General features: G+C 36.1%; 1 protein-coding gene across 1 annotated transcript; it reads left to right on the top strand.

Annotated features, from left to right (window-relative positions):
* Positions 1–2,638: 2,638 nt before the first annotated feature.
* LOC123565893 (uncharacterized) lies at positions 2,639–12,566 on the top strand. Its single transcript, XM_053550352.1, has 4 exons — positions 2,639–3,207; positions 7,767–8,378; positions 9,562–9,647; positions 12,098–12,566. The coding sequence occupies exons 2-4, from the start codon at positions 7,807–7,809 to the stop codon at positions 12,325–12,327; spliced, it is 888 nt and encodes a 295-aa protein (XP_053406327.1). The 5' UTR covers positions 2,639–3,207; positions 7,767–7,806; the 3' UTR covers positions 12,328–12,566.
* Positions 12,567–12,621: the final 55 nt, after the last annotated feature.

The raw sequence follows: 12,621 nt of genomic DNA, 5'->3' as shown, positions 1-12,621 counted from the left end.
GGGAGTGGCCAAAACATCAAAATTTGATATATCAAGGACCAAAACTCCGCTAAAAATCATCGAAGTGTAAAATGCTGACGATATGCATAACTATGCTTAGCAATGGTCAATTCTGTGAAGTTAGGTGTAGATCCGCTCAGTGGTGTCGGAGTAGTTGCGTGGACAAACTGCAACATACAGACAGACTGACGGACTGACAGACAGACAGATAGAAGGTTCCCACCATATGTATGAGACAGGAAGCTACTACCTAGATGTTCTTCCTTATAAGTCATTTGCGGCACGAGAGTCGTCACTGAATGTAAGATGGAGTTTTCCAGCATCAATGAAATCACCTGAAATTCCAGCTCGGTTGACTAATCTAAATATGTTCATGTGACAAGCTGTTAACAAAATAAAATCGTGTCTCAATATTTATAAGATAGTTCTAGAAAATGTGTTCGTCGATGATTTAGGCTTTTGCGATCTATTGTTTGTCCTTTACTTCTAAATGTCAGTTTATTTATGTTCTCTCCAATGGAATCCGCAGCGTGAATCAATGGCAAGAATATCACATTCCTTTGTGAGTTATGGAGTATTTTGTGTATGGATGAAAATTATCAGTAGCGACGTCAATGCAAGTTTGGAAATTTCGCGTAATGTGAATTTTATTTCTTGCTCTTGTGCTTGGGATAACCTGCATACGCGCCGATAAGCCTATATATGATTCAAAATTATGTTTTCCAAACCAAAGTTCGTGCATATATTTGTTCATACTTACATGAATGCGTCAGCAGGGTGTACCATATACGCTTCCATATTTGCAGCACGAAACCAATAATTTCAGACATTGAGATAATATCGTGCATAATACGATCTTAAAATCGCGTGCTAGTGGAACTTGACTGAAATAAAAACTTTCTATTATTTTATGATATGTTGTTCGTTTGAAAGGAAAATTATTGCCCTCATTTCCCGTCCCTTTTAAGCTTATTTCAAATAATAAACTTTGCAAATGTTTTATTTTCCGTTTCAGAATGAATAATGTTTGCCTCTGATCCTACATTAATGTTGATTACCAGCAGAGTGAAAATTCACACTTCCACAACTGTGAATATGTGCAGACTTTATTATTTTCTAGTGAACACCGCTGTAATATTTATGTTTCACCCCACACTGGGGAGACATATTGTTTTTGCCCTGTCCGTCCGTCCGTTCGTTACACTTCATTTCCGATCAATAACTCGACACATAGAACCTTCAAACTTCATAGGATGTTAGAACTTATGGAGTAGATGACCCATATTGTTTTTTGGGTCACTCCATCAAAGGTCAAGCCGCCACAAGGGCCTGAACATGGAAAACCGTTTCCGATCAATAACTTAAGGACCACTTGACCCAGAATCTTGAAACTCGTGACTAAATTTACCCATTTTATTGTTTCTTACCAGTGAAAAATATATTTACGTATATTTGACACAAAATGCCAGACATATTTAACTTTCATATTTCGATAATTCACTGAACAATGTGTAATAGTTTTGTTTATGTTTTACAATTAATTTTTACCCATTTTGTACCTCTTTATCACTATGTGATAATATATTCAATATTGTCCCTGTGAAGTTTCCAGATAATATATTTCACTTCCTCAGTGAGTATTGCTGATAAAATCGCTCTTTGTATGGAGTGTGTGTGTGTGTGTGTGTGGGTGTGGGTGTGTGTGTGTGTGTGTGTGTGTGTGTGTTTATGGCATGTTTTCTCAGTGCTAGATAGTGCATGCTAAATTATGCGTGCAAGATGTTGGCGTCCTCTCATTTTAACATATTCGAAAAGTTGCCGGATTTGGTACTATTTCATTAAGTATAGTTTACACTGATTACTAGGACGAAAGCTTCGAGCTTATCTGAACCACTCTCGGGCTCCCTGGAAAAACAGTACTGATATCATACAAGTAGGCGTAGTCGTGATATCAATGTGGCTCGAACCCACGATCCTGTGATGAGCGGCCGACACCTTAACCACTAGACCTTCGCTCCCCTTCATTTGGACTATCGTTAAATTGTACATGTACTCTGTTTTTATCAAAGACTCCTAGCTTTTTTTCACACTTTAATATAAAGCGAAAATGTTGAATCAATATATTAAAGCAGCATGCCTCCAGATTTGGCTAAAAATACTCTTTCTTTCAAATTGAAGTTTGATCATATTATGAACATTAGAATATGAATTTTGTTTCTAACATATTTTAAAAGTTCCAAATCAAGAAAAAAAGATGACCGCGTCGGGAATCGAACCCCGGACCGCCGCGGCAATAAAGACATTTCCCCGTCGTCGTAACCAATAGCGCTATAGCTGAAGAAGTGAATAATGACTTCGAAATATAGATATTTATAATCGAGACAGTTTACCTGGAGTAAAAGCGTGACAAACGCTTTTCAATTTTCATCGTAAAAAAACAGCAAATTCTCAAGTGTTTCCGTAACAGAAAGTTTGTCAGTAATTAAGTTTTAAAGCCTTCTTAAGAAATACAGCATTTATTTCAAGATATCTAAAAAAATAATTTTTTGTTGTTGTCGAACGATCTGGAGGCATGCTGCTTTGACTGAAACTTTGAAATTTTGTAGTTTGTAAGAATAAAAGCAATATCACCTTTGGTAACGTGCGTTGAAGTCATACACTTTACCACTACGCTAACGTATATATGTTAGTTTAGTAATATTGATAAACATTATGTTCAGGATACAAAAACTAATGAAAACGCCCGAAAATGTTGGCGAAAATTAATGAGTGCCAGATCAATTATTAGACAATAATATACATACATCTCATACAAATATTGCGCAAAGTTACTGAAAGTAACGAAAACACCGCAAAATATTGGCGAAGATTAAAGAGTTCCAGGTCAATACTTACGGCCAATAACTAAATAAGTTATTTTAGTAATATATATGTTTTCTTACAAATATTGCGCGAAGTAAAGAAAACGCATGAAAATTTAAGGGAAGATGACGATATTTCACCGTATAAACAGATAGTTTCCGTGGTTTACGGTAAAACTCTACAAGAGAACGGATATTACTATAATAAGGTCAATATTTCGCACGAAAATTTCGTGACCACTAATCACATATCACGGCCGATCAGGCTTATATATGATATATATTTATATATGCAGTCAAGGACATGCATATTTATACATGTAAATCTGGATTTATTTATTAGCAGGTATGCTATCTATTTATTTATTTATTTTACTAAAAACTTATTACAAGTTAATAAGCTGGACTGGCCGAAGAATAAGTCTAGCTATCGCACTCACCACATTTGTCGGCTTCAACGTCGGCCTGTATTTTGTTGTATTTTTACATAGATACGCCCTTTTCCCGATTTAGTACTTTTTGTTAAGTTTTTACTCTTAAATTGATAGATAGATTCTTTATTTCCTCCAATAGTGGAGAGCATAACGTATATACATGAGCAACATGTGTCTAATAATATATATACATGAAAACAATTATTAACACAATTATTTCAAGTAAAAAAGCATAAGCATCCATGGGCTAAAAAAAAATGAAAATCGAAAATAAACGAAATTAAAGGTTTAACGCCATGAATACCAGATGCTTTGACAAAACATAATATAGCAAGAGGAGTTTATGTAATTTCTCATTTAACACCACTATATGTACAGCCTAAACGACGAAATCGAAAACGTTAGACAGCTACTAAAGGTGTATATTTACATCTCAGTGGTTGCTGGTAAGAATGGATTGAGACTTTCACTGTGATGATCTGACAGGCAGTTCGCAGATTCCATACCTGTTTTTGCTCTTTTACAAACTTATGCCCCTTGTTCGGCTTGGCAAATTTTATTCCATAGTAAATGCAGGAAACAAACATACAATACAACATGATTATATATTGCATGGCCAGATACAACTGGCCAGTTGTTACGCTGCTCCTGTGTTATGGAACTCTCTCCCAGATGATTATAGAATCTTATACAGTCATGGAATGGCTCAATTTGTAAATGTTACTCCTGCTCCTAGGGGGACACATAATACAGGCATAGCATAAACGTTAAGTGCATATTTGGCATAGAATTTTCTCAAGCTTCAGTTTGCTTTTGTTCCTTTTCATTTTATTTTTGTTCTGATGCTTTATATACAAGCTATTGATTCTGCTTACTGCTGTTGTGTTTGCTGTATGTAGTTTTTCTCTTCCAGTATTTGCTTAGCTAATGTTGGATCTATTTAACACAACTGACCAGCATGACGTGACAGCGTATCGCTATAAGAACCATAAATCTACCTCTATTGCTTTTTAGCTTACCTGAGCAATGCTCAGGCGAGTTTTTGGGATCACTCGATGTCCGGCGTCTGTCGACATTTAGCTTGTGTATGCGATAGAGGATGTATTTTTAAACTGATACTGAAATTTTGTCAGAATAATAACCTTGATAAAATCTAGATAGAGTTCGAAAATGGGTCATCTGGGGTCAAAAACTAGGTCACTAGGTCAAATCAAAGAAATACCTTATGTATGCGATAGAGGCTTTATTTTTCAATTGATCTTCATGGAATTTTGTCAGAATGATTGCCTTGATGAAATCTAGGCCAAATTTGAAAATGGGTTATCTGGAGTCAAAAACTAGGTCACTAGGTCAAATCAAAGAAAAACCTTGTGTATGCGATAGAGGCTGTATTTTTAGTGGTGAGTTTTTGTGATCGCTCGATGTCCGGCGTCCGGCGTCTGTCGTCTGCCTGTCTGTCTGTCTGTCTGTCAACATTTAGCTTGTGTATGCGATAGAGGCTGTATTTTTCAATTGATCTTCATGAAATTTTGTCAGAATGATTATCTTGATGAAATCTAGGCCAAATTTGAAAATGGGTTATCTGGAGTCAAAAACTAGGTCACTAGGTCAAATCAAAGAAAAACCTTGTGTATGCGATAGAGGCTGTATTTTTAGTGGTGAGTTTTTGTGATCGCTCGATGTCCGGCGTCCGGCGTCTGTCGTCTGTCTGTCTGTCTGTCTGTCAACATTTAGCTTGTGTATGCGATACAGGCTGTATTTTTCAATTGATCTTCATGAAATTTTGTCAGAATGATTGCCTTGATGAAATTTAGGCCAAATTTGAAAATGGGTTATCTGGGGTCAAAAACTAGGTCACTAGGTCAAATCAAAGAAAAACCTTGTGTATGCGTTAGAGGCTGTATTTTTAGTGGTGAGTTTTTGTGATCGCTCGATGTCCGGCGTCCGGCGTCTGTAGTCTGTCTGTCTGTCAACATTTAGCTTGTGTATGCGATACAGGCTGTATTTTTCAACTGATCTTCATGAAATTTTGTCAGAATGATTGCCTTGATGAAATCTAGGCCAAATTTGAAAATGGGTTATCTGGAGTCAAAAACTAGGTCACTAGGTCAAATCAAAGAAAAACCTTGTGTATGCGATAGAGGCTGTATTTTTAGTGGTGAGTTTTTGTGATCGCTCGATGTCCGGCGTCCGGCGTCTGTCGTCTGTCTGTCTGTCTGTCTGTCAACATTTAGCTTGTGTATGCGATACAGGCTGTATTTTTCAATTGATCTCCATGAAATTTTGTCAGAATGATTATCTTGATGAAATCTAGGCCAAGTTTGAAAATGGGTCATCTGGGGTCAAAAACTAGGTCACTAGGTTAAATAAAATAAAACCCTTGTGTATGCGATAGAGGCTGTATTTTTCAATTTATCTTCATGAATTTTGATCGGAATGATAACCTTGATGAAATCTAGGCCAGGTTTGAAAATGGGTCATCTGGGGTCAAAAACTAGGTCACTAGGTCAAATCAAAGAAAAACCTCGTGTATGCGATACAGGCTGTATTTTTCAACTGATCTTCATGAAATTTTGTCAGAATGATTGCCATGATGAAATCTAAGCCAAATTTGAAAATGGGTCATGTGGGATCAAAAACTAGGTCACTAGGTCAAATCAAAGAAAAACCTTGTGTATGCGACAGAAACTGTATTTTTCAATTGATCTTCATGAGTTTTAGTCAGAATGATTGCCTTGATGAATTTTAGGTTAAGATCGAATATGGGATATCTAAGATAAAAAACTAGGTCACTAGGTCAAATCAAAGAAAAACCTTGTGTATGCAATAGGCGCTGCATTTTACCCCGGATCTTCATGAAATTTGATCAGAATGTGTGGGTGGATCCTTTTAGAATATGGGTCATCTAGGGTCAAAAACTAGGTCATCCGGTCAAATTAAAGAAAACCTTGTGTACGCAATAGGGGCTGCATTTTATACTGGATATTCATATAATTTAGTCAGAATGATTGCCTTGATAAAATCTAAGTCAAGTTAGAATCTGGGGTCAAACACTAGGTCACTAGGTCAAATCAAAGAAAAACCTTGTGTATGCAATAGAGACTGTATTTTTCAATTGATCTTCATGAAATTTGGTCAGAATGATTGCCTTGATAAAATTAAGGTCAAGTTTGAATATGGGTCATCTGGGGTCAAAAACTAGGTCGCTAGGACAAATCAAAGAGAAACGTTTTGTATGCGATAGAGGCTGTATTTTTTCAATTGAGGTTCAATTGAGGTTGATGAAATTTGGTCAGAATGATTGCCTTGATCAAATCTAGGTCAAAGTCGAATGTAGGTCATCTTGGCTTAAAAACTAGGTCACTAGGTCAAATTGAAGAAGTCTTTGACTTGTAAATATGTATGTTGTTTCAATTTCAGCTGCATATGAAACCGTAATCTTAAATCTGAAATTGTCATGTATTTTCTTCAATTGCACTGTCGGTACAGAGTTCAGTGCAATTCTGGCGCTGGCAAATTTTACCTATACAGAGATATAATTTCAGCTTTTTATTATTTCTCATTTTGTGTCCTTGCTTTTTCCAGACTGTTGGAAGGGGTTTTATTTTTTACAGGGATTTCTCATTTCAGTCTGCTGAAAGATGTCATCGCTTTCATTATAAAGTTAACATTTTTAAATTATGGCAGTCTCCCAGTTTACCAAATAATATGGAAATTTGAAATGCAAGCGCCTTACTGTGTGAATCAGTTGATAACACTGATTTGATCTTTTGTCCGGAACACAAATGATAATTATATAACTTTTAATGACGCTGGTTGTTTCGATCAGATATACATATATCAATGTGAAATGCATACATGTATCTTTTAGATTGTACAAGCAGATTGAAATTAAAAGTGAATTAGGCAAAGACTTTGTTATAAACAGTAAAATAACAACTGATTTTAATAAGGAGGAATTATCACTTTGTATTTATTTTAGGACCTCAATCTTGTCAAAACGTGTGATGAATGTTATATCATGTACTTCTTAAAAGAAATACTTGAAATGAAAAAAATCATTCCCATATTCCGGCATTACAATGAAATGTTAATATTTCCTCTTAACATGAGTCTTGCATACCTATTACTTAATTCATTAAGTCCGCAGCCACTGGGGATATAACTAAGAAATGGTAAGATAACGGATAAGCTGCTTTTAAGCTAATCGAATCATGAAAATGTTCGTGATAGGACTTATTTGAAGCTGACCATTTATATTATCTTAAAGATCTAGTTATTCTTTATGCATTTTGTTAAACCGTTACCATTCTTTTGAACCGTTGCTGAATATATGGAATTTTACAAATTAGTTAAAAGGCTTGCCAAATAAGAGTATTTTAATTATCTTTAGGTGTTGAAACATTGTACGGATATGTTTCCATTTCCCTTTGAAGTCGTAGAATAAACATGTGCATTTATTTAATTACAGAAAAGGCATCACCAAAGAAAAGTGACTGATATTATTAACAATGGATTTAAATCGGTCTGACAGGTCGGATTTTCAAGACAGGGAGCTTATTGAAGCTGTGCTTCAGAAATCTGAGGAACCGTGTCGGCTGAACGAGTCAGGTGGTTCTAGGTTAAGCTCAATAGTGCTCCAGCATCCGAGCCTCCGGTCAACTGGAAATTTGAGCCGACCAGCGAGTTTTGTCTCGAGACGCAGTGGGACATTGTCACAAGAAAAGCTAAGTGATATTTTAGACGATGACTTACTTCACAAGGACAAAGCCAGTTCAAACTTTGAAGAAATTAAATTGAATTTGTTGATACTGTTGCTTCTTTGCGTGACGTCATTGGTACTCGGCTTACTGTCCATGTTATTGATTATTTCACTCTCCGATCAACAGCCAACATCCGGTCCTTGTGCCTCTGGAACGCATGAGTCACTTGTAGATGTGAACAGAACATACGTACCTGTAACGGAAGTTGCAACGGCGTTGTCAATGTTTGTTGTCGTCTGCGACATCACATGTTTACTCGTCTGCTCTCTTCAGTGTTTAATCGTCGTGAAAATATTAAAGTTGAATTTAGGAGATGAAAGGTAAGGTGGCTTATTCAGCTAAATAAAAGATATTCTTTTAGGGACCCCGGGGAATGATCAAGTATCAGCAATGCAAAAATACTTCAATTTTAAAATATGTGCAGACAGAAATTTTAATGTCAATAGGTAATTAAAAAAAACCCCGATAATTTGACATTTTTAGCTCCACTATTTGGAGAATGGGGGTGCTATTCTACTCGCCCCGGCGTTGGCGTGTCCTTTCTTGGTTAAAGTTTTTCTGCAACCTTTGTTTTTCTGTCATATCTTTGTTACTATTGCTTATATCTTAATGTAACTTCATATAAACATTGTCAAGCATACAAACAAAGTATGTTTAGGGGCTGGGCCCATTATACATAAGGTCAAGGTCACCAAGGTGTTATACTTCGGTTATTTCTAAGGTTAAAGGTTTTCGGCAACCTTTGTTTTTCTGTCATATCTTTATTACTATTGCTTATATCTTACTGTAAGTTCACATAAACATTGTCCAGCATACAAACAAAGTATATGCAAGGGCTGGGCCCATTATACCCAAGGTCATGTTAACTTTTTATAGACATATCTTTGGTACTTTGAAAGTTAATGACTTGAAATAAAAAATGTTTCTTTATAATCATCATCTGCATGTGTGGTTACAATCCCCATAACTCTAATTGTATTTTTGGCAGAATTATGCCCCTTTCATACTTAAACTTTTTTTGGCAATCTTCGCTTTCTGGATATAACTTTAGTACAGTATAAGATAATGACTTAAAACTTAAAATATATCTTTATCATCATCATCTGCTATAGCCTAATAATAAATAAAATAAAATAAAAATAAATAAATAGAAATATATTTTGAGTTTAGCAAAGTCTTTATACTAGTGGAGCGCGGTGTCTTACGGACAGCTCTTGTTATGTATCAGATAGCTTATCAACATAAGATATTAGGGGAAGATTTTATTTTTTAAAGAAATCAGTTCTTGTACATTTGTATGTATCAGATAGCTGATCAACGTAAGATTTTGTTTTGACCGGGGAAAACTCACTGGAGCAAATATTTCCAGACGATATATCAATTTTTATAGATCGTTTATTGCAGTTACTGCAGTACCTTTCTTGACACTTATTGATACTATAATCATTAAAGATTGTGATAACTGTTCGATCATGACAATCTATTGAAAATGTTTTGTTCCAGGGCCTTGAAGTATCTTAAAGAATGTTCGAGCAGCAGAGACATTACAGTTTCCGGTTTCTTTGTATCCATTCCTGTGTTTCTTATATGTAAGTATGCATTTTAAAGGATTTTTTCTCCGCTTTTTCTATAAGTCGGATGTTTATATCAGGGTTTCTTGTCTATAGAAAAAAATCTACAAACATTTTTCATCCCCCGCTGGGTTAAGGTCTCCGTCCGTCCGATCTTCCGTCTGTCCGTCCGTAACAAGTGTCCGCTCCATATAAATTAAACTCCTTAAGGTTTTTCATGAGACTTAGGTCAAAATGATCACCTCATCAAGACGATGTGCAGAACTTATACGTCAGCCATGTCGGATCAAGTGCAAGGTCACAACTCAAGGTCAGAGGTTTGAGCCTTCCATTTTGTGTCCGCTCTGTATCGCCTAAACGCCTTGAAGGATTTTCATGAAACTTAGGTCAAATGATCATCTCATCAAGACAATATGCAGAACTTATGTCAGCCATGTCGTCTGAAAGTCAAGGTCACTACTCGAGGTCAAATGTCTGAGCCTTCCACTTTGTGCCCGTTCTGTATTTCTTAAACCCATTGAAGGACTTTCATGAAACTTGGGTCAAATGATCACCTCATTAAGACGATGTGCAGAACTTATACGCCAGCCATGTCGACTCAAGATCAAGGTCACAACCCCATTTTGTGTCCGCTCTGTATCTCTTAAACTCTTTGAAGGATTTTGACCAAACTTTGGTTAAATGATCACCTCATCAAGATAATGTGCAGAACACATAAGTCAGCCATGTTGACTCAAGGTCAAGGTCACAACTCAAGGTCAAAGGCTTGAGCCTTCTATTTTATGTCCGCTCTATATCTCATAAACCCCTCAAAGACTTGGCTGTAATAGTCCCCTTATAAAGACGATGCGCGGAACTCAAAATTCACCCATGGCAGCTCAAGGTCAAGGTCAAGGTCACAACTCAAATATTTGAGCCTTCAATTTTCTAAATGATCACCTCATCAAGACGACGTGCAGAACTCATGAGTCAGCCATGTTGGCTCAAGGTCAAGGTCACAACCGTCAATGCTTCCACCCAATACCATCAACCCTTTCACTATCCATAACAGCGGCGGGGGATATAGCTGTCTTTCAGACTGCCTTGTGTACATTACTATCCAAGTCGGTGCTCAATACTACACCTCCATTTAAACGTTCCTTATTTGTAAATATATTCCAGCATTTCTTATATGTAGATATCCATTCAACCGATTCTCGGCTGTGAAATATCCATTTCCTCTTGTTTGTTTGTGAATATCCACTTCAGCGTTTCCTTTATGCAAGTATCCGCTCAAGTATTTCTTATCTATAATTCTCCATTCCAGTGGTCTATGTCTGTAAATAAAATTCACTAATGTGTTTCTTTTCTCCGTTTTTTCCCTGAACGTTAGCAGGTCATCTTTTGTCTGACATATCCATCCACCGTACAACTCGGTACTCCATACATGTGCAGCGGAGGGCCTCCGTGGCCGAGTGGTTACGGTCGCTGACTTCAAATCACTTGTCCCGCACTGATGTGGGTTAGAACCTCGCTTTGGGTGTTGCTCTGAATTCTTCATGTAAGAAGGCCATCCAGTTGGCTTAGTTTGTTTCTTTGTTTCGGGTTTAACGCCGTTATTCAACAGTATTTCAGTTATATAACGGCGGGCAGTTAACCTAACCAGTGTTCCTGGATTCTGTACCAGTACAAACCTGTTCTCCGCAAGTAACTGCCAACTTCCCCATATGAATCAGAGGTGGAGAAAATAGATCGATTTGTGATACCACTAAATAGTGATAATACTAAATATATTTACACCTTTAATGAATTTTAGATATCTTAGACGCGATTGTTAGGGAATCATTAAATGAATTATTGATATTCAAAAATTACGAAATATTTTTATCCATAAATCGAGTAAATTTAATCATACCCAAAAAAACCACGACATACATTTTGAAATATCTTAAATGATACATTGATTTCAGATATAAAAAAAATAAATCTAGGATCTCATTAAACCGAATTAAGGATATATAAAATTAAATCGTAATAGAGTTATCCATTATTCTATTATTGCGATATCTATAGTTTATTTTATGGTTTTTTAAAATCATGTTATGATATCAAGCAAGGTGTCGTGATGTCTTAAAATATAAATAGTGATATCATAAATATATATTATGTTTAGAGACATCACTAAATGCATTCAATATCACAAAATGAATTAAGGATAACACAAAATGATTTTAAAATACCACAAAATAATAAATAAATAGTAAAACGACATCCCTTAATTTAGACGGTTTTTTGTTTCTGAGCCATTTTACCTGTTTTGTGAGCTGCTGCAACTGCTAACTACTAAAGTGTTGTTGTTTTTTTCGCCATAGTGAGACCTCAGTATTTGTATATTCTTGTATTTGAAATCATGCAATGCCATTTAATCCCAACGTGCGTGGTATCAGAACGTCAGATTGTCACAGTGACATTCCCATTTCTATTTTCAGCATTAATTCTCTACGTCATCCTGAAATTTACTACCGCCGCAGCTATTACAGCAATGGTGATTCTAATTATGGGGAGCGTGTTTTGTGTGCTCAGTTTAATACAGAATTCTTACCACTGGAGATTAGAAAGATCACGTGCTGTTAAAGGACTTCCGGTCTTCGACTGTGTCACATTTCGGACAGACGGAAAAGAAGCAGGATCGGGAAAAGAATTGTCTACTTTGGTTTAATACTTTTGCTCTTTATGGGTAGGACTATGACTTATACATGTGGATTCTTAGCAAAAGGAGTAATTAAAGACAAAACCTATGCAGTAAAGGGCAAATTTCAAATGTGTTAATCACGTATGAAATTCAATGTATTAGGTATTGTTTTGTAAATTGGATACTTATAAGGTTATCTATGTCGGCTCCCCGTGTGATGTCTCAATAAATGCAATTATTATTTTGTTGTTTTCTTCTTGTGTTCAAACATAGTCTTTTGACTATAACAGTCATTCGCTGGAAATATCGTCACTTCAACGC

Source organism: Mercenaria mercenaria, chromosome 8 (genome assembly GCF_021730395.1).
Source record: "Mercenaria mercenaria strain notata chromosome 8, MADL_Memer_1, whole genome shotgun sequence".
In the NCBI taxonomy this organism is placed as follows: domain Eukaryota; kingdom Metazoa; phylum Mollusca; class Bivalvia; order Venerida; family Veneridae; genus Mercenaria; species Mercenaria mercenaria.
The sequence above is the reverse complement of the archived record's forward strand: the minus strand, read 5'-3'. Positions and strand labels throughout refer to the sequence as shown.

Excerpts from the sequence above, each read along its gene's own strand:
- LOC123565893 (XM_053550352.1), top strand. The coding sequence starts at position 7,807 with ATGGATTTAAATCGGTCTGACAGGTCGGATTTTCAAGACAGGGAGCTT. Across the intron at positions 8,379-9,561 it reads TTGAATTTAGGAGATGAAAG|GGCCTTGAAGTATCTTAAAG; the intron begins GTAAGGTGGCTT and ends GTTTTGTTCCAG. Across the intron at positions 9,648-12,097 it reads CATTCCTGTGTTTCTTATAT|CATTAATTCTCTACGTCATC; the intron begins GTAAGTATGCAT and ends TTCTATTTTCAG.